The sequence below is a fragment of the Pseudopodoces humilis genome, chromosome 6, assembly GCF_049639895.1.
Source record: "Pseudopodoces humilis isolate 2021_Gansu_Grassland_sample_001 chromosome 6, ASM4963989v1, whole genome shotgun sequence".
Taxonomy (NCBI): domain Eukaryota; kingdom Metazoa; phylum Chordata; class Aves; order Passeriformes; family Paridae; genus Pseudopodoces; species Pseudopodoces humilis.
Window position 1 is genome coordinate 25,642,076 of NC_142205.1, and position 22,006 is coordinate 25,664,081.

At 39.6% G+C, this 22,006-nt stretch overlaps 1 protein-coding gene across 3 annotated transcripts in view; it reads right to left on the reverse strand.

Moving 5' to 3' along the window:
• Window positions 1-22,006, reverse strand: part of TEC (tec protein tyrosine kinase) — a 44,443-nt gene that overhangs the window by 14,793 nt on the left and 7,644 nt on the right. For all 3 annotated transcript variants that reach the window (XM_014259132.2, XM_005517728.3, XM_088056804.1), the window contains exon 2: window positions 14,091-14,272. In XM_014259132.2, the coding sequence (XP_014114607.1) occupies window positions 14,091-14,228 (138 nt within the window). In that variant the 5' untranslated portion in view covers window positions 14,229-14,272. The remainder of the gene's footprint in view (window positions 1-14,090; window positions 14,273-22,006) is intronic.

Sequence of the window (22,006 nt, forward strand, 5' to 3'; positions counted from 1 at the left end):
CCCACTTATAACAGTGATTTCACTTCATGTGACTTTAACTGGAGAAGTTGTCTGAAAACTGAGGGTATAAAGATCTGCACTTGTGAAAATGCACTGAGTACAGTAAATTTGCTGAGTGAAAAGTACCAATTCTTTACATAGAAAGTTTCCAATCAGATGTAATCCTAGGTTTAATATAGTTTTCTTTACAAAAAATAACTTGGGAAAAAAGAAGTGCTTCCCCCTTGCTAAGTTTAAATTATTATTAAAACCGGTATCATCTCATCTGCTCCCTTGTTCTGTTGCTGAAGTGCTCCCATCATTTGAAGGCTTCTGCTGTGTTCCACTAAGGTTCCAGAGAAATTTGGATGTTACACAGGTAACACAAGTCCCTGATGAGACAGAAAGCAGAAGATACAGATGTAACCCTGGACCAAAATGGGGTCTGTATAAAAGGAACTTCTTTGAACAAGGCTAGCAGAAGGCCAGAGAAGCAAATTCAAAAGCAGAGGCTAAATCTGAGCAGATTCAGTCACCTACACTGATAATTATGAGCATTTTAAAGAAGGCACAGGTGCTCAGCAGGTGCTGCACAGCACATGGAATGACAGCATAGTTCAACACTCTGGAGAGGCAGCCCCTTGGAAGAACAGCTGATAATGAGAGGCAGGTGTCCTGGGCCTTAGTCTACACTGAAATCCACAGAAAGACTGTATAGTGCCACCTCTCACTTTTGAGAGAACCAAATCTCTAATAAGAGAGGAAGTTTCTGCTGGAATCTGGAACAAAACTAGTAGCAGCTCAGGGCTGGTACTGAACTAATACACATCCAAAAAATTGATTTGCCAAGCACATCCAGAACATCCAGTCCAGAGTACTTATGAACTCTTATGAAAGACTGGCACTGTTCACACAAAGTGGAAGCAATTAGCAATTACTGAATTATTTGAGATATGCCAATCCTTACTCAGCTCCTCACTTAGGGATGGAAACTTTAGCCCAAATAGCAGAAGTCTGGTACAACCACAAGCAACTGAAAACACAACCTTGTAAACAGACGCAAAGAACAATTTCAAATACAGCAGCTGTAATTCCATCACCCTAGAAACACTATAGTTAATTGCCCATTAAGTTTCATCAACACTTAAAATGCATTTAGCACTCTGAGTCTTATGTAGAATAGTGCAGAGAAAACATGCATGAAGAATTCAGGTACATCATGGTCAGCATCAGGAAGAATGACAAAGGGTAAGTTCAGATAAGGCTGCAACTGTTATTTGTTATGACAAAAACCAACATACACAAGGGAGGTGGGTTTTTTTAAGGGGAATGTATTGGGGAATTAGGCACTTTAACCAACTATAAAGGAAAAAAGTAAAATCATAAACATTACCATCAGCTATACTACAAAGATTTATCATGCAATGCTGAAAAAGAATTTTGTACCAAGTATGCAACCTTGGATTTTTTTACCAAAAAATAATTTTAAGTTTTCTGTTTATTTTATGTTGGTCACTTCCAAACTCAGGATATTCTACAGTATCCCCTTACTTGAACATTGACTCTCTAAAGTAAATACTTTCATGCAAAAGCCAAAAGTTGTTACTGAAATCTACATAACTTGGCAGAGCAGGCAGTACTCTTTGTCACTCCCTCTCGTTGTCACTGTGTGGCTGACCTGGCAGTTTCAGGGCTGCCAGATTAACCAAGGCAGAACAGGAGGGTCCAAAGGAGATCAGCCTTTTCACAAACTCCAGAATTCAGCACTCCACATAACCATGCTGAAGACATCTCTCTAGACATCTTTCTTGCACAACAACGTGCAAAGAAGAAGAAACACCGCTCCTGTAACTTACCTGCCCTGCTTTCTGTGTCCAGAGGGGTACTCATATTGCTTGGATGTCACCTGCTGGTTAACTGAGGTTGAAGGACAGACAGACAATATACATTGGAGGGGGTTTTTGTATCCAGAATCACAGAAATCCCTTAGAGGAATACACTACTATTTTATCTGAATCACTCTCCTCCTGGGCTCAGAGATTTTCATGACAATTCTGGCACTCAGTGAGTGCTCACTCAGAGGACACTGACAGGAGGACAAAGGACAGGAATCCAACTAGATAACCACCTAATGTTTGGGGGGAAAAACATAAAGGAAACCCCCTGATGCACAGCACATCATTCTGGTAATTGTACTTCCTAAGTCATACCTTTGTATGCTTTCATGATTTAGGGTGGCTCAGTTTGCTTCATCACAAGATACTAAATTAAATTAAACTAAATTAAAGCTAATACAAAGCTGACCCACCTTACAAGTCAATCCACCTTATTAAACCTAATGCCAAGGAAGATTCTTCTGGTTTTGCGTATTTTATAGTTTGTTTTTTTTAAATGCATATGTGAAACTAAAAACAAACCTACTGCTCAAGACATTTTCAGATCACATCAGAAGCAACAGTTATTAATGCCAAATGTGCAGCTCTGTTTTAGCTGACCATTACTCATTAACAAACTATGGGTGCACAGAAGCAAGAAAGAATGACTCAAGAAAAATGTTAAAGAGACCACTGCAAATTGTCTCTCCTCCCTACTTAAATTACTTTCCTTTATAATAATAGGACATCTTGCATACCATAACTGTGTTGCATTTATTCTACAGGCAAATGGGTTCCATGGGCTCTACACCCGTACAGCAGACATGAAATGCAGAATCAAGGCAGAGCTCAAGCCCTGAAGAAGTTGGGAAGTAGAGATGCAGGCATGAGCCAGCCTTGAGAAATTCAACCATAACCCACTCTTTCCAACAAGATCTCTGCTACAAAGAGACAAAATTAGTACACTGGCTAATCAGGCAATGCCAAAGTGCAGGAAGCAGAGAGACATTTTTAAAGATTCTCTTTTTTTGAGGTGGAAGAAGGCTAACAGATTAGAAAAATGTTAGATTTACTGTAGAAGTAGCAGTGTTTTACCAGAACATTCCTGCACGCTCTCTGAATGGGACACAAGTATTCACAGAAGATTCTATCAAACCTGGTGTGCTTCTTTACTAAAGATATATATATATGCCTCTAGAGGGAGGCTTGTAGAAGCAAATATGGTTAGAACAGTAATAAAGGTCTAAAAATTCTAAATCCCAACAAGGAAAACAAATAGGTAATATATGTGCTTCAAAGTCACAGTAAAGGTTGGGGTTTATGGTGTCGGTTTTCTTTTTTAATCTATCTTCTTGCTGAAAATAACAAAAGGGAAGTGACTATACAGAAACTATTATACAAAGCTTTTCAAAATGCCAAACATATTTCACATTGCCTATGTTTCACAATACTGATTTACAGTTTTAGAAGTCCTGCTCCTTGCTCACAATGGGTATGGTCAAGTCTTGTTTCCATGCAATCCAAAAAAAATAAGCTATTCCTCTTTATTTCAGCATATTAAACAGTAATATGAAGTCATAGTATTAGACCTGTGTTGTCAGATATGGAAGAAATATAGGATTACACAATTCCTTAAAAAATCATCTTAGAATACAGTAAGACAAGAAATATCCAAGTGTTAGATAAGTGTACAATCAAACAGCTGATCTTCTGTACATTTGGAATTACTCCTCTGCTAAATACAAAAGCTTTACAGCTTCAGATGCCCATATCCTTGCTATCAGATGAAAATTTTTCTTCAGTGTATTTCCTCTTGCTGATGAACACACTGCAGTGCTTACCCCCACAGAAGTATGTGTGTATAGGGGGGTTGTTGAACAATACAAAGGACATTAGATTTGGGGAAAAAAGCCTCAATGAAAACATGCATAATTTCAGCCCAGCTGGCAAGAAATATCTAGATTTTGTCTCCCTCATGCTCTCTCTTTCCTTGTTCACACTATTTCTTTCTTCCATGCTTACCCCCATGTAGGAAATCCTGAGGTCATCAGCATGTGACCCATGTGTTCTCACAAGTGTAGCCCTACTTTTATCTCCTTTTATGGAGTGCCTCTTCAAACTTGCAAAACCACGAAAAGCCTGGCTAAGCCAACACTGCCTACAGACAGCTGCTCTGACAGAATATGCTCCAGAGCCAAATGTATGGGTGTTTTCATTTTTGGGTTCTTTGCATGGAGAAAGGTTGGGCTTTCAGGTTTTGGGGTTTTGTTTCTTTTAACAGTATTGCAATTTATTAATAAGAAGCACTGGCTGGATATTTCTGCAGTTCCCTCTTGAGGCAAGCAATTACGGATTTTGCAAATATAATTACTGTAGCTAGGTGTTAGGTGGCTACATTTTCCATTCCTATATTTTCCAGTGTGTCAACTACATTGAAGAATGTCCTTCTCCTTTCAAATATTTTTTTTAATTATTAATAAAAGCAAGTATCAAGTATTTTTATCTACCTTTCAAAAATGGCTAGAATTGATGTGAAAAGGAGATTATCATCCTAATCTAGTCTGACCTGATTCAATATCTGACAGGATAGAAAGAATTTAAAGGGGGAAAAAATACAAACATAATTGAGAAAAGTTTTAAACCCTGTCTTGCAAATTAAGAAACTGAGAATCTATTATCATGGCCTGGCTGCTCACCAGATGTCAATGACCAGCACTGGAGAGACTGAGAAGCACAAAAATAAATTCTCCAACTTCCTAACCATGACTACAGTGCATTATCTGTAACTTACTCTTCTCCTGCAATGGAGAGGCAGCCAATCAAACGTGCACAGCCGCAGTTATGATACAGTGCTGCAACCTCATAAAAGTAAAGGACACATAATAAATCAGCCAGGTCTCCAACCATATCATGCCTTAAATAACCTACAGCCCTTCAGCTGTCAAATTAACTGCCATACCTCTTCAGGCCCTTTCAGACAAGTCTTGTCCTCTTGGTTTTTTGTGAAGTCCACACACAGAGCTCTCAGCCTGCCCAGCCCAGCTGTCTCATTTCTGTGCTGTTTTCTTCCTGCTCAGGACTCCCCTCTGGCTCTGCTGGGCAAGTGACACCTTGCATTCAGCCCTAACTCAGCCTCCATGCTGTCTGTGCACTAGACTTGGACAACCTGAGCCACGCAGAGAGGAGAGCCCAAGTCCACAAGCAACACAGGCAAGTGACCAGAGCCCAGAACAAGACCCAAGAGGTCACTCAGCCAAGGCACCAGCTGCCTTAGCTACTTTCTCAATGTTCAGATGATGGACTCCACAACCACAGAGCTGAGAGGCCTTTTCTGTCTTTTGAGATTCCAGAACATCTCTCTGCTTTAAACAATTGCTTTTCCACTTACCAACCCTTCATCACTGGCTTTTGGGAAGCTCATCTTTCCTGCTGCTCCTGCCCTGAACCTCACAGGCAGATCCACATGTTTCTTGAAACTTACTGCCCCAAACCAAATGCACCACTGCAGCCAATGCCCTGTTATCTATTATAAGGATTTGGAGTCATGTTTTTTCATCCTGATGTAATACCTGCCTTTTGCAAAGTATCATTGATGCACATCCAATTTATGATCCACTATTCCGTAACCCGGGTCCTGCTGGGGACAGCCTGACACTTGGCTACTTATTGTCATTTTTTATCTGAATATTTCAGCATTCTTGCCTCTTTTACTTGTCCACACTGAATTGCATTCTACAAAATTTTAAAAAAATAATAATAAAAAAGATAAATAAAGCACCACACACCTAATCCAAATATACCACATAAATTTCTAGACTTGCTTTTCAAAATACTTGTAGCTCCTTCAAGTTTTATTTCACCTGAGATCTTGATGAGCTTCTATTTCAACAAGAGCATCAGTAGTGAAAATACTAAAATGCAGAATAGGATAATCCATTCAAGACAGGCTCTCAATCTGAAAACAAGCCACCAATGCCTATTCAACACAGTACCAGCTTCCCATGTGCTCTGCAATCAGATTTACAAGAAGTTCATATATGTAATTTCTAATGCTGACATATGAAAATGTCTTGTTCAGCACTGTCAAAAAACCCTTACTTGGATGAAAACACAGGATATCTGCTGCTCTGTGCTACCCACAAGACTTGTTACCCCATAGCAGACAGAGCATAAAATAGTCTGAGGTTATTTTGGTTTGTTTATTTTGTTTTGTTTCTTTGTTGGCTGATGTGCAATTTCTGCATCTTCCAGGTACCTTCAACAAGCCTGGTTTTCCATGCATTTTTCTCTAAATTATCTTCAGAGACTAAAGTTTCTCAGCTTCTCTTCTGCACAATTTTTAAAAAAACTAGGCCTTCTGTAGCCTTCTCTCATCTATTTTCCAGTTCTTCCTTCTTAAGACCTTTAAGATTCATCCACTCCTGTCTAATCATAAGGTAAATATTCTCATCCATGCCTATATCTCAACAGCTACAACCTGTGCTTTTCAACTTCATCTATGTCTCATTTGCTGCATCTCATAAAAATCAAAATTCTTGTAGAAAGATGATTACTACAGATTCTCATTTTATAGCTGACTTTTCTTTCAGTAGATGTTAGAGAAAATAGGGAATAATTTCTACCTTTTTAACCAACCTTTTTTTTTACAACTTAGGTTTCTTTATGAATTGCCCTTTACAAGTGAGCATTCCCATGCTTCCCAAAGCTGCTCCCATTCACATGAACAGCTTTAAGTTATGTCTCCAACTTACAGTTTTCACTCTCAAGTATGTTAAGAAAGCTCTATCATTATGACGTGTGACTTGGAACAAAAAAAGCACTCTATAAACCTACTAGTTTCAGAAGCTATTTATCTTACATTAAAAAACAAGAGCAATCAGTGAAGTGATCAGAAGCATTGTAATACTGAATCACGCTTTCATTTATATAAAATAGTTAAATCACATATGCAATGACTAAGGAGATCCCATAAATCAGGGTAATTATTTTTAAAATAATAAAGGGTAAGCACAATAGGAAACAGCAGTATAATTTATTAATCTGTTAAAATAGAAAAGTAAGAAGCACAGCTTTTTGAAGCTCTGTAATGTTGTTATGCTCTAAATGAAGTATTTGCACAATATTAGTGTCGCAATGAAGCTACGCAATTTTACCCTGAAACCTACAGCTTCAGAGTGGGCCCCAGAGCTTTTATTTTTCCTTCCTTAAAATACCACCACTGTAATTTCAGTAGCTTCTGTCTCTTCTATATTCAAATTACAAGAACCAAAACAACCCTTACAGAAGGACCTTTTTTCCTTAGGAAGAGACTTTCAAAATGAACAACCCCCCCAAAATGTTCAGGTTTTCATTCTGCTTTTTTTCATTTATATCCTGGTTGGTTTTTATCAGTTATAACAGTCCTGTTTACACAAGAAAGTTTTCACACAAGTCTGATCCTAATGGCAAATGCCACTACTGCCACTGAAGACAAGAGCATTCTGCACCTCCCCAGATCAGCTGCTCAGATGCCTTCTACTTGACTCCACAGCAGCATCCTTCAAAATAAGACTCTTAAACATTTTTGCCCTTCTCTGTAGAAGCAAATGGTTTCTGCACACTAATAAAGAGGTAAGTGATGTCCCTACTCCAACATCCTCTGTGCAGCAGTTCCAGAGTTAATGAGCATTGCAGCCCAAACTCTCCCCCTTCTCGTCCTCCCTTCTAACATTGCAGACTCCTGTCCACCCAAACACATGCGGGGTAACCACAGGAACCAGGATTTACCCTATGCCTTTTGAAAATGCAAAATCCAATGTAAAATACTTATTGCTGTCAACTGTCCAAACAGCAAACATGAAAAAACAATAAAGATGCTAAAGCATAAAGAAATTTAATGTTCATAAGCTCATAGTCAGCTTCATATTCATGGTCAGTGCAAGCTGCTGTGGATGGAAAGGTTAAGTCAAGCGTGCTGGGCCTTGTGTGGGAGGACAGTAACCAAAGCACACGTCAGCACACTTTCAAACTAAAGAGTATCACTGGTAATCAAGCTGAGTGACAAAGAGAGAGAGAAATATCATGGTTAAAGGGAACATTGCACGGGTTCAATAGATATGAGGATCCTAACAGTCTACACACTGACAAGGACTTATAAAATTATGACCAGATCTGTGTCACCTTTTGGAAGCACCACACTCATGAGAAACATCAATGTGAAAGTTTTCAAACCAACAAACTAGCAGGATATCTCACTTGCACAGACCAGCTCTTTTCAACTCTTCCACTGGTCAGAAGTACTTTTAACACCTACACTTACTGTCCTTCCTTCATCATGAAGATTTTCCCTTGCCTAAAATGCCATCTAGAACAAAAACCTGTAGTCTGGTGGCACTTTTAAGTTCACGTGAGATGCCCTGACAGCATTAGCTAACTAAAACCTGTGTGAAGTACATACTACTTGCTGTCATTGCTGTTTTTAATACAGCAGCAAGCCTGCTACACCTGGGGCCATCAGACTCCCAGTTCAGAGATACCTTCTAACCGTGTGCTGAGAAAGGATTCACAGCAGTCAAACTCCTTGCCACACAAGGAAAAAGACAATAAATCATGGGCACACGGTGGACAGCCCTGATGGACATAGTAGCTTGGATGCTATTTTTGTGTGGTCTGTCCTGTTGGCTAACTCAAGAGGAATAAATGATACTGTTCTCTGCAGCCACCCTGCACAGCAGTGTGTGGGGCACTTGAACTGTGGGACACTGGTAAAATGAATCCTCCCTTCCATTGTCCAGCTGATATTTACTGAGGAGTTTAAAATTCCAGTGGTAAGGTGGACTCTTAGATAGACACTTAAGGTTTGATTTTCCAAACAGACACAGATGAAAGTATGAATGCACTGATCCTTTGAAAATAAACTCCAGGGAATTTTAAGTTGAATATTCAAGGTATGAGCTCACTTTTGACAGAAAACAGCTAAACGTACCTAGGGCCATGCATATGTGGCGTTATTTCCACAAATGCCCCCTTGGAATTCAAACCTATACTCCATTCAAGATGAAATTAGCAATTTGGAAAAAATTGAACTAAAACTTCAGCTAAATTTTTGCTGGTCAAAAATACAGAAAGCCATTCAAATTTTTTTTTTTTTTTTTTAATCATGCTTGAAATATTTTATTTTCAAACAAGTTAGTTAATTTCAAAATTGCTTAAATTTGCTTATCAATTTGATACTGACTAGTATGTTTTGATTTCTTGGAAGAAAATAGTCCAGGAAAATGACCAGAAGCACACCTGAAGTATTATGCTGAGTTTTCAAACTGCACAAAATTGAAAAGAAATCTCCTAATAAAATATTTCATGCTTGTGTTTCCTCACTCAAACACTACAAACACTGCCTTTGCTATACAACTAGAATATCCAAAGAAGTCGCACTACAGTCCATGATTACAGCTGACACCAGTAAGAATAGTGCAGCAGTCCTCAAGAACAAGGGCCAGTTTGTGAAAAAATGCCTCCCACCTCCCACTTTCAAACTAGTTACTACCATCTACATAAATGTGTTTAATGCTGGCTTGACAAGTCTACAATGCATGCTTGAAGATACTGAACATACCTTAAGTCTTTCTGACTGTAGCATAGTCAGCAAGATGAATTTTATAGTACATCTCCATATTCAGAATAGGAAGATATTTTATTTCCTCCCTACTTTTATATATTCATCACTCTGTGCTTGGAGACCAATGCAGTTATATCTTACTATAGTGAATTTTTGTCTTCATTGTAAAAGGACCACGTCACATTCAGATTTCAACAGCCACTTTTGCAACATTAGGAGAAAATACAGAAAATACTCTTTCCAACAATGACAGCTGATAAACCATTACAGGCTTCAAGAAACAACATTAGCTCAGCCTTTTTATTTGCTTATAATCATTATTAGCCTAATATCGCACAATCGTGTAATGATGCCATTTCCACAACAGCCACACTTACTAATTCTCAGAATTTATGACCAAGAAAAAAAGGACAAAATGAGAACACACCCCAACTTAAACAGAATATTCCTCTTTTCTGACATTAAAAATCTATCTCTGTGATGCTTAAGGCAAGTCAGTTCCTGATGTATTTTTATTTTCGAGCTTCTTAATGTCCATCTTTTTAACAAGCCTAAAGGTGATACTTCTTGCACATTTTTTATCCAACAGCATAATGCCCAGGAGTTAAGCGGTAAAAGCCAAGCTCCTATTGGCTTCCTATGCAAATTAAGTTTCCCATGGTATTAATCGTAATTGTAGAGTTTTGCACAGGTGACCTAAACCAGGATTCTCCTTCCTCAGGCTTCTGTGTTTTGAAATCAGTCCTGAAATGCAGCTTCTTCACTGATTCTGTAGCTACACTCCATCGACAGTTCACTCTCCCCTGCTCCATGACTTACAGCAGAGCAATATCTTTAAGTGAAAAAACTGTATTTCTCCTTCTCATGGTAGCAGTGCAGTTCCAGCTTCACTGCAGGCATGCACTGCCATTGTACCATGACAGGGGGCCTGATCTGCTTAAAAGCACATCTAGAAAGATTCAAATCCGTTATGAGCAAGTTAAAACAAGCTTTTAGCCTGTTGCTAGTAGTCAAGTTTAGGAGATAATAATTTATTGCTCCCAATAAGGTATATGGGACTTTTTCAGTAGATAGGACAGGAAAATATAGAGAAGAGTGGAGTGTATAACGTACAGTTTCTGGTCAAAGAGCAAGTGATGCTCCATTCTGGCTGCACAGAACAATTAAACCTCTCAGCAGCATTTACATGAACACTATTTGCTATGGTTGACCGCTTTTTGTTATCATAAATGTTCCACTTCTGTCACCAGACATACAAAATGCCTAATTCTGTCACTTTATTAATAACCCCAACTTGCCCACACTTTGAGTATTGACTAATCTGGTTAACGAGATTTACTTTAGTCTTGTTTCTAAAAAGAAGTGGTATGATTATTCACATGCCCACAAACCCTAAGTTTTTCTTGAACTCTCTCTACTGAACTTCCATAAAAAGTTAAAATGGAAGAAAACAAGAAATTACTTCAGACTGGCCAACAATCAAACTGGGAATTGCACGCTTGCCTAGAGGAGCAGAACTCAACCACCCTTGGCAGACTGCTACCACCGCAGTTATGGGATTAAAATGAGGGTGTGAGATCCTCTTGGCTTGGGATTTCCATGCTTATCTTACCAATCTGGACTTTGAATACTGCCAAGCCCAAAGTTAAATCAGTCTGTACCTATCCTTCCATCTGACGTGTCCTTAAATCCAACCAGCATACACAGTAGTCACATTAATTCAGCAATAAACCCCCAGTTATTCAGAGGGGGCAGAATTTTCTTGATGGTTAATAACTCTTTTCTCTACATATAAATTACCTCAGCCAGAACATGCAGCTGTCTTACTGCAAATACATATTTATAGCCACCGTAATTGGCTTTAAAAACCCAAACAATAACCAAACAAATAATTAAACCCACAAACATCTTTGCATTTAAACTGTCCAGAGACATAAAGGAAAAACTGTGCCACAGAGATCTTTGTCTTACAGTTGTGGTTTTTTTTTTAAAGAGACGAAAATATTCAGTATGCCCCTTTAAGATCAGAGCTCACTCATTTTCTGACAACACTGTTAATAAAATAAAATGCTGATTAATGCTTAGAAGAATCTATAATGAGAGGAACAGTGAAAATGAAAATGGTTTGAGGCTGGAAAGTAACACATTACGGCTGAGCCAGTCTAACAACCTGCCGCTGTCAACAGTCGGAGCATCCTGTCCTCCTCCACCACCTGGCACAGCCTCAGGCACTTGTTAGAGCCTGCATGCAGCTAAGGCAGCGTGCTAACCCAGCAGAACACCAATCCAGCAAAAATAAAACCAGATCAAATATCTTTCTGCTGACCTAACTGTGGCCTTCCAGCACCTGAAGGAAGCCTACATGAAAGACAGAGAGAAACTATTTCCAAGGGCACGTAGTGACAGGACAAGGGGGAACAGTTTCCAACTCCAAGTAGGTTTAGATTAGATTTTAGGAAATAGTTCTTTACTGTGAGGGTGATGAGGCACTGGAACAGGTTGCCTAGAGAGGTTGTGGATGCCCCATCCCTGGAAGTGCTCTAGACCAGGTTGGATAGAGCTCTGAGAAACCTGGTCTAGTGGAAAGTGTCTGCCCAGGGTCAGAGGGGTTGGAACTAGATCAGTTTTAAGGTCCTCACCTGACCCAGCCCATTCTATGATTCCATGATTAGCAATTTCTTTCAGAGCAATATGGATTCCAAGAAGGGCCAGAATCAATTCAAGTTAATGAGGGAGTCTAGGAAGGCTAGGACAGGGATGAAATGGACCTGTCTTTTCAGCAGCAAACTGATGACCTAGCATAGGCATAAGATATATTTTCAGCCCAACTGGTTTTATCTTAGGTTGAAATATTTTAAGTTACTTCATCCTCCACTGAGGGCACTATGAGCTGCCCTGCTTAATCTCACTGCAAATAAAACTGACAGTTTAAACCCCCTCTCAGAGAGATCTACCAGTCAGTCCCTGGAAAAGCATTTTAGCCAGAGGACATTAACCTGCAGGGAAAAAGGAAAGATGGAAGGGGAAAGCTGGAAGTGGGGAAGCTGGAAGTGGTAACTTTTTAAAGGGTGACAACTAGACCTGCAAAACCTGTTTATCACATTTCTATTTGATCTGAATGTAACCTGACATGGAATAAGCATGCAAGACACATTTCAGAGGGCTTCTTAGCCCCCACCTCTTTGTTCTCTGGGAGGAGGCCAGAGTCACCAAAATAGGAGTGACTGATACACTCTGCCATCATAAAATGGGGACATAAAATGCCTGAGAGGAGTGTGCAAAGAGGACAGAGACGGATTATTGCTAGCAGTGTCCAGTGACAGGGCCAGAGGCAGTGGGCACAAACTGAAAGACAAAAGGCTCCATCTGAACATCAGGGAACGATGGTGGTCTTTTTTCCTGTGAGGGTGACTGCGCCCTAGCACAGCCGAGCAAGGCTGTGAAGACTCATCCATGGCGATACTCAACAACCAACTGGACAGAAATATTCAACAGCCAGCTGGTTCTGAGCAACCTGCTCTGTGTGGCTTCTCTTGAGCAGGGGGCTTGGATCAGATGGCCTCCAGAAGCTCCCTCCAACCTCAGTCTGTGATTTTGTTCTTAATCCTTGACTGTGTCCAAGCCACTTTCAGAGAACAGACTGCTGTGAGCATCTTGTAGCATGGTAAGTGAGCTCAGTTCTGGTGCAATCATAAGGTCTGGCAGAGAAACACGCTTAACAAGCCTTAGCTCTCCTGTACCCTCTTCTTTTATCAGAGATAAGACAGCCAACACAAGAGGTTTCAGGGTTCCCTCCAGTAAGATTTATTTCTTAAATGGCTTCCCAAGGCATACATGTTCCACAAGCTACTGCACTCATTTTAATCCTCTTCAGCACTGTGACAAACATGGAAAGTAGCCCCACTTAAGTGCAAAATCTCACCCCCAGCACAGAAGATATGACAGGGCACTCTGGGGGCAGGTGACCTTGATGAAACTGAGTCTGGAGCTCATTTGAAAAAATGCTGGCCTGAGAATTTGCAGTTTAGACTAATGACTTACTGAGAAATTGAATTTACACAGAAAGTGGTTACCAGGATGAGTTGGTTGTATGGTCAAAGATAAACTGCTTTCAGTTTCATTTCAATCACCAGGTTGTATGATCCACTGTAATGGATCTCGTGTCTGCAGAACTTGGTCTGCAATGCACTACTCCTATCAAATGCTCTTTCTCCTGTTCAAACGCAGTTAATGGCCAGATGTGAATGTAATGGCCCCCACAGTATACATGGCTACAAGAAACTGCAATTGTAACTTTTTCTACCTTTTCCTCAATTCATCACAGCAGCGATCTTTCATCTCTCTGGAGAGAGAAAAAAATCAGCTTTGATGACCACCTCTAAACACTGTTTTATGTCATTTCTGTCATCCTGACTATGCACTATTGCTCTGATTGAGAACAAATTCACACTGACTACCAGGTAAGTTATCTCCACACCTGCAGTACAAATAAGAGAAATGCCAGCTCACATTCATGGCCACTAATGACCATTTCCCCGATCAGCTCTTGACAGTATGACACACAGCAGGAAAAAAAGCCAGTATCATACAAAAGCAAAAAGGAATAAAGGAAATCGGTAGTATTAATCTTTGTCTCCTACCTCTGCTCGACCTTCGTAGTATGTTAGCATAGACTTTGTAAGTACAAAAAGCCTTTCCTTGTAGTTTAAGGGAGAAGTCCTCTTCTTCTGCTGGGATCTTTTAATCAAAATCTCTTGTAGGATAGTAGTCATATTCATTTCAGCCACTTGTCAGCTCTCTTCTAGCCATTGAACATCAGTTCCTGTGAAGATAAGCAATAAAACATTACCAGATCTTTGGAGGATCACAGAATTGGAGATTTCTGTCACAAAAAGAGCTTCTACTTAAACTGTCTGAATATAAAGAAAGCTGGAGCTCACCTGGAAGTTTACAGAAGTTAATTATTAGACTAAAAAGTTCAGGATTTGCTCAGCTGAGGGCTGAACTGGCACATTCCCAGGAAGCCAAAAGCTGTACGTGACTGGGATGAAATAAGGTACACTGCAGCCTATGTCACAGAGAATATGGGTGAGAAGTCTGCAGTGTGCTCCAGGCAAACAGCAGTGTACAACTGCTCTTTGCCACAAACCTGTGTAAAAGTTTCTAACCTGTGTAGAAATTTTAATTGCTAAGGTCTGTGCATGTATAAATGTAATTTGCAAAAGAGTTCTATATACAAAATTGAAGATCATAGAATCATAGAATATCCTGCATGAAAGAGACCTATAAGGATCATGAAAGTCAAACTGCTGGCCCAGAAAAGCACAGCCCCAATCATCACACCATTTTTTCTGACAGCATTGTCGAAATTCTCCTTGAACTGTCAGGCTTGGTGCTGTGACCACTCCCCTGTGGAGCCTGTTCCAGTGCCCAACTATTCTCTAAGTGAAGAAACTTTTTCTAATATCCAATCTAAACCTCTCCTGACACAACTTCAAGCTGTTCCTTCACTGGGTCCTGTCACTGGTCATGACAGAGAAGAGATCAATATCTGTCCCTTCTTCTCCCCTCTAAAGGAAGTTGCAGCTGCAATGAAGTCTCCCCTCGGTCTTCTCCAGACTGAACAGACCAAGTGTCCTCAAACATTCTTCATATGGATTCACCTCCTTGTTGCCCTCCTTTGGATGCCCCCCAATAGTTTAATGTCTTTCTTACATTGTGGCACCCAAAGCTGCACACAATATTCAAGATGAGGCTGCCCCAGCTCAGAGCAGAGCAGGACAATCCCCTCCCTTGCCCAGCTGGCCATGCTGTGCCTGATGCCCCCCAGGACAGGGTTGGCCCTCCTGGCTGCCAGAGCACAATGACTCATGTTCAACTTAACACTGACCAGGGGCCCCAGGTCCCTTTCTGTGGCACTGCTTTCCAGCATCTCAGTCCCCCGTCTACACACACAGCCAAGGCTGCCCCATCCCAGGTGCAGAATCTAGAACGTGCCCTTGTTAAACTTCATATGGTTGGTGATTTCCCATCTCTAATTTGTCAAGGGCTCTCTGCAGGGCCTCTTTCTGCCCTTGAGGCAGTCAATAGCTCCTCCCAATTTAGTATTTTTTGCAAATTAATTTAGTATTCTTTTGATCCTGCATTCAAGTTGTTTATGAGGATGTTGAAGAATGCTGAGCCTAAAATGAAGCCCTGGATAACTCCAGTAGTGACCAGTCATCAGCCTGATATAATGCCATTTACTACAACCTTTTGTACCTAAGATGGATCAATAATTTTGAAAATTTACCCAAATTTTATTAATGAACATTTTCAGACACAAATGGTTGTTTAGAGGATGTCAGTTTGAGAACAAAGAACTTAAGCTTATTTTTCAAAAACTGCTAAGCATATGCCTTCGAACTTCTGTTTATAAAGACTTCATGTTGACCTTCAAAATTAAGCAATTGAATTCAGGTGGTTTTGGTCACTCAGTAAAGCTGCTTTAAGTTCTACACCATGGCTGATACCTGTAGAACAAACTTAGCCATACATAAAAATAAATGCACCCACAGCTACTTTGCAAATTCGGCTCCAGGGTCCTGCCAGAGACATAGTCAGGCAATCTCTCTGTTCTTTGCAATGATGCCAGCTTAAACACAGCTGACCTCCTTGCTCATCAACTCACCACTGTCCTGTCATGCCGGCCTGCCTTGTGCAGGTGCAGGCGTTCCTCCTACTGGGCTGGGAAGCAGGTTAGGGAAGGGATCCAACCAGACATTTCATCATGCAGCACAGGCAGCTGCCTGCACAGACTCATTAAATGAAGTGGCACAGAGGCAGGAATGAAAGGTGTGGGAGAGCTTGTGGAGAAGCTGTTCCAGAAATCTTTCTCCCCGCTCCCTTTTCCTTTGCTCACTTTCTGCCAGCCCTGCCCACGGCACCACTTGGGCCCTCCCTGCCTGAGCTGTGCTCCAAAGCCAGGGGAAGTTGCAGACACTAGAGAGCAACTTGGGCTAGAGCAGCACGGCTGGAGCTGAAGCCATGGCTTGAAGAAGGAACAACAGCATCTGCTGAAGCACCAGTGACTGTGAACTGTCTTCACTGTGTGGAGGGGGCGGGGGGATAACCCAAACCAAAGCCCTAGAGTAAAGCAAAAAAAAAATTCATTTTTCACAGGGCTTACTTTATGCACCTATTAGAGTATTTCAGAGTTCACTGGGGAAATGGCATGTACATTTTTCTCTGCAGGCAACATAGCTTCAGTATGGACAAAACAGTACATTTCACACAATTGTGGCAGAGAATCTTGCAAAACCACAAACCTCCTCGCAATATTGCCTTACACTATTTAATTTTTAACAAAATCAAATGTAAACAAACTCACTTTAATGTGTCTCATTTTGTAAGCAATTAACCTATAACCTAACCCTATGCTGTCCCAATATATAAAATGACACCCTTTGCCTTCCAGTCTAGTCTTGATACTACTTTTCACTCCCTGGTTTATCCAGCTGAGCTCTCATATCTTATACTATGCGTATCTCAACAGCTGGAAGTAGCTGTTAACAGTTTTAAAATATTCTTTTCCTTCCTAGGAATACATCTTCATATGCTAAAAAAATATATTCAGAGGTTTAAATGGAACTACAAAATAAGGCCAGGCTAGGATGCATAAATAAAAGATGATGATTGGACTGCAAATGGTGATTATTATGGATAATCTCTTTTTGTTATTTCTCTTATTCTGAAATGCATACACATATACATTTTGTTGGTAATCTGTCATATTGCATTCTGGGAAGAAGGCAGATCTTTTTCAATCAGGAATTGTGTTGGATATGTTATTTAACTACTAAAGCTGACCAATTCTGATTTATTGCCCTTCTAAAAATAAATTGTCAATGCTGAAGTTAATTGCAGAAGGAAGAATACTACCATAAACTGAAAATACAAACATTTTCCAAAAAATTAAAAGCCAGTGCTAACTTTCAGACCAGCTTAATGCACAGAAAACTTCAAGGGTTCCCATCCCACCCAAAACAATTCTACTGTTCTCAATAATAAAATTTCTCTGCTTATACTCAAGAAAAACATAATTATTATCCATCTTCTAAACTGTGAACTCAGAGATCCCTAGAGTGCTGCATTAGAGAGTGCAAGAAGGATTCAAAGTTAACTATGATTTAAAATCTCAATCCTGATAATGCTAATATATTTCATTTCTCTACCAGGTTATATTAACATGATACAAGAATCAAAAAAAATATATTTTTTACAAAATTGGGGTTAAAAATAAAAAATAAGTAAATGTCTGCACTTGGTTGCTACACTGAATTATCTCTGCTATGAAGATTTCAGCAGATTAGAACCAGTTTCCCAGGTCACAAGATCAGCATTTGGATCTGCATTTGGTCACAGAAACCTGTTTTATTTGGGGTTATTTCCAAGTCAATGGCTCTAGATACATTTCTATTTCAATAAATAAGGCTCAGGATAACTGAACCCTCACCTATTATTCTGAAAGTTCTTTTTCAGAGTAGCAATAATCCATTAAGAAGCCCCTGTAACAGCCACACTTACCTCTTACCAAACCCATGGATCACTACTTTCTTCAGTAGAGTTTTAGACTTTTTCTGCGCATTTTCCCTGCCCTCACTTCCCCCTAAATACTCCTTTGTTCCCAGACCATCCCTCAGAGCATGAAGCTGTTTGCATGACACATTGTTATCTTGTTATAAACAGCCGAGGGAGTTTCGGGCTGACACCCAATATAAACTTTTCACAGTATAACTGGTGCCAAGGAGTTGCCCTGTTCCCTGCCAACCTCAGTTACACGATAACAAAGACGATCTAATTTACAGAGATGCTGAAGACTCAGAATTATGGCAGAAATCAGAAAGAGTTAGAGATTCTCAGCTTTTCTCAAGGCAGGAAAATATTCTCAACTTTAAGTATCAAAATATCGGCATCAGTTTGTTTCCCATCTTCACATCTTACAAGTATTAATCTGTATAGCCGTGAAGTCACCATACACCTTCCTCAAAAGAAATGAAAACAACTGTTCAGATAAGCCTTCTAAGTCAATATTGGTCCAAATGCACATTTTCACTTGTAGCTTCTTATGCATGCCACCTTTCCCAGTTTTCACTGAGGAAAACGGAGCCACTAAGTGATGTGGCAAGCTCAGGTGTTGCAACACAACCCACCCCACATATCTTCTGGTTCCCACTCCCAGCTCCCAGATTGTGTTTGTTTATTGAAACAATTAGTCACCAAAAGCCTAGTGGACTGTAAGCATCTTTAACATTCAAAAAGATGAATAAATGTATGAAACTCCCAGTGCAGGTTCTAGCAAACAGAAAGGAGAAAGTGCATCCAGTCTGAGCACTGTTTCTCTCACCCAAATGTAATAATTGTCACTTTTTAAGGAAGAAATTTTTGCACCACACATAGTCATGGGGGGGCTCACAAGAAAGCATTCTGATAAGCACACTTATCACAGCAATACAAAGAGAGCACCAGGAGGAAATACTTGTGGCTGAAAAGAAAAATAAAAGCAAGGTGGAACTGTTTTCTGAGTTTCAACACCTCCCAGGTGATGATAATATTTCCTTAGGAATTTGTGTCCTTCAGTGCAAAGTCATGCTAAGCTGATGGGCAACCAAGACAGACAATCCCTCTAACAAATCAGCATCCTCAGCTTTCTGACTTGAATTTCATGCATCGTGCACAACTGCTTTCAGATTTGGGACATGTCAATCCAAACCCATGTCAACTCCAGATCTGGATATTTAACATTGAAAATGTACCTCCTAGGGCAGTAGATTAAAAAAAAAATAAATATATATAGAATATTCACTACTTCAATTTTTGAAAGTATCAATCAAAATGTCCATTTTAAAAACCCAAGTGGTACCTTGTAATCCTCCCTTAAATCTGTTAGTTTTGGAATATTTTTCCTCCTTCATTTCAATTAATTCAATTAATCAAGCTCATATTGTGTCCCTGCAAATGTCTGCAGTGGGGCAAGTGAACAGGCAGCACAGTGTTCCCCTGGGTAGAGAGCAGGAACAGTGCAGAAGGAACAAGAAAAGGAGAACTCCTTACCCTGTTTTTTTCTGCTGGAGCTTCTGTTGCTTTATCATGAAACTACGAACCGAGTTACATGTGAACAGTTATTTACATAAGTATCCAGCACAGGCTTATTTGAATAATTACTATTCATTGTAAGCAATGGTTGCAAAATATACTCTTGTATTGCCTTTTTGCCCCACATCTAAGGTTGCAAATTCAAACTCCAAAAAAAAAAAATACAACTGCTATTAATCCCTGTTCAAAAGGTAAATTTCAGAGAAATGCAAATACAAAAGAAATATATTCTAGCAAAAATCTGTCATAATTTTAGAATTCAAGCTCAGGGGAAAATACTGCAATAATATGCAAAATGTATCATATCCGGAAAAAGAAGTAAAAAATATTTAGAAATATTTAGATTTATTTTTTCCTCTTTTTTTTTTTTTTTTTTGTTAACAGCAGGCTCTCGGAAACCACTTCTATCATATGCAAGTTTGGATTTTGTTTGACTATGAGAAATGTAATTTGGGGGGACTACTTTCTAATAGATTTCAAAATTATAGCCAAAGGTTTGCAAATTTCTCTTTGAAAATCAGCCAAACAATAAATGGTTAGTTTTATATATAACCAAACCCTGCAAAAATAAAACTCATATTTGCCTGTATGAAATTTGTTTAAAAGTAAACACACTAAGGGTAATTCTGTGACAACTTTGACTGCAGATTCTGAGACCATGTGATGTTGCAAAATATCCTTTATTCAGCTGAAAGGTGCTCATGTACATACACAGAAGGAGCACTTGATAACAATCAGAGCCAGTGTTCCAAAATTTCTTGGAAACAGGCTCACTACATTTTGCAAAACACAGAATTTGTTTCCTTTCAGCATTCTAACTTCGGTAGTTGGGGTAAGCAAAGAAAACAATGACAAGTGATGGTCCCTCTTAGGGTCAGTTGGCATTGAGGTGGTTTAACACACCAAACTGGAGCATCAGCTCACCAACCATCGCAAAACAGAAGTGGAGCCCAAGTGCACAGAACAGCTCAGGAAAAATGGTAAGAGCACCAAAAGGGTTTCTTTTCCCCTTATAATGATCATTCAGTAGAATGGCATGTGCACATCTCCAAATCATTTATAAACTCAGCTATTACTCCTTACTGGGATTTCCTGCAAGCAGTACACTCCAGTTATAAAATTATCTTTTCGCAGCTTTAGAGGGCACCTTCTTCACAACTAAATGATTCAGGAAATTTATGAAACAAAAATTACATTATCACCATTCATGATGAAGAAAATATGTTGACATTGGCATTTTTTACTTGAAATTACTTAGTACTGAGTTTGAGTTAGCAACACTATGGGATACCATACAAAAGATGGACTAATTAATTTTCACTATCCTCAACAACTTATATTTTCATTCATTCCTCTAGAGCTGAGTACTTGTAGTTTTCTTATTTCTCTCACACAAAAAACTTTGCAATATTTATAAACCTGCATTGACTATTTTGCCTTCAGTTTATTCAGATCGAAAACCTCTATCATTTGTAATGTTCTCTGCTGCAAGACAATAAAGCTGAAAATTAGTTTGGGGCATGGGAAAAGCAAGGCACAAAAAAAAAGACTTTGAAACTTCAGTATTTGATATTAACCCTTGAAAGTGAGACAGTAGATTTTCCCAGGTCCAGACTTCATAGCTCAGGTTTATTTTTATTCTAAATACCATGTATAAAGCAGAGTGAAAATGGCAAACAATTTTCTGTTGTCATCCAGCAGGTTTTGCCCTTTATGGTGCCATCACCAGGACTTGAGGATGTTGCAAGAAGTTTGACTGTAGCTGTGCATGATGAGGCAGGAGCATAAAGAGATTTGCTTAATTCACTTGTGCAGCACGAAGGTCTGGTGAAGAATATTGACTTGGTTTACCTGCACAAATATAACTGACCCTCACCTGACAGAGAAAATGTAAAAGATAAAGTGAGAATAGAAAGGGAAGAGGGAACTGGGAAGAGGCATGTGGTGCACTGATCGCTTTTACACATTTATGTACCTTTGAAAGGAAACAATCCACTTTATTCTGGCAAGTGTTTTCAAAGTAAGATTAGAGAGGGACATGGAAGAACTAACTCCAAACTGGCATGGCATTGATTTGGAGGAGCAGAAGCTCCTAAAGAGCAGAGCCTGTATGCTTCACTTCTACAGAGACCAAGGCTACTCCACCACTACCCCACTGGCTGGACATTTAGTAAAGCAGAGTGCTGCCTCAGCCTTTTTTCCAAAAATTCCCTACTGATAAGAAAGGAAGAGAAATGGTAACACCCACTTACTAAAGAAACATGCAAAGATGAGATTGGCAAAGGAAATGGGTGATGCTTGTGCAAAAGATTTTCCTACTTCTCCAGGAAGCTGAAGATTTAGAAGGCTGGAAAAATAAAAGGTCTATTAAATCAGAGGCTGAACCTAATTCTGTTAAAGAATCCTAAAGCTTACTCTCAAG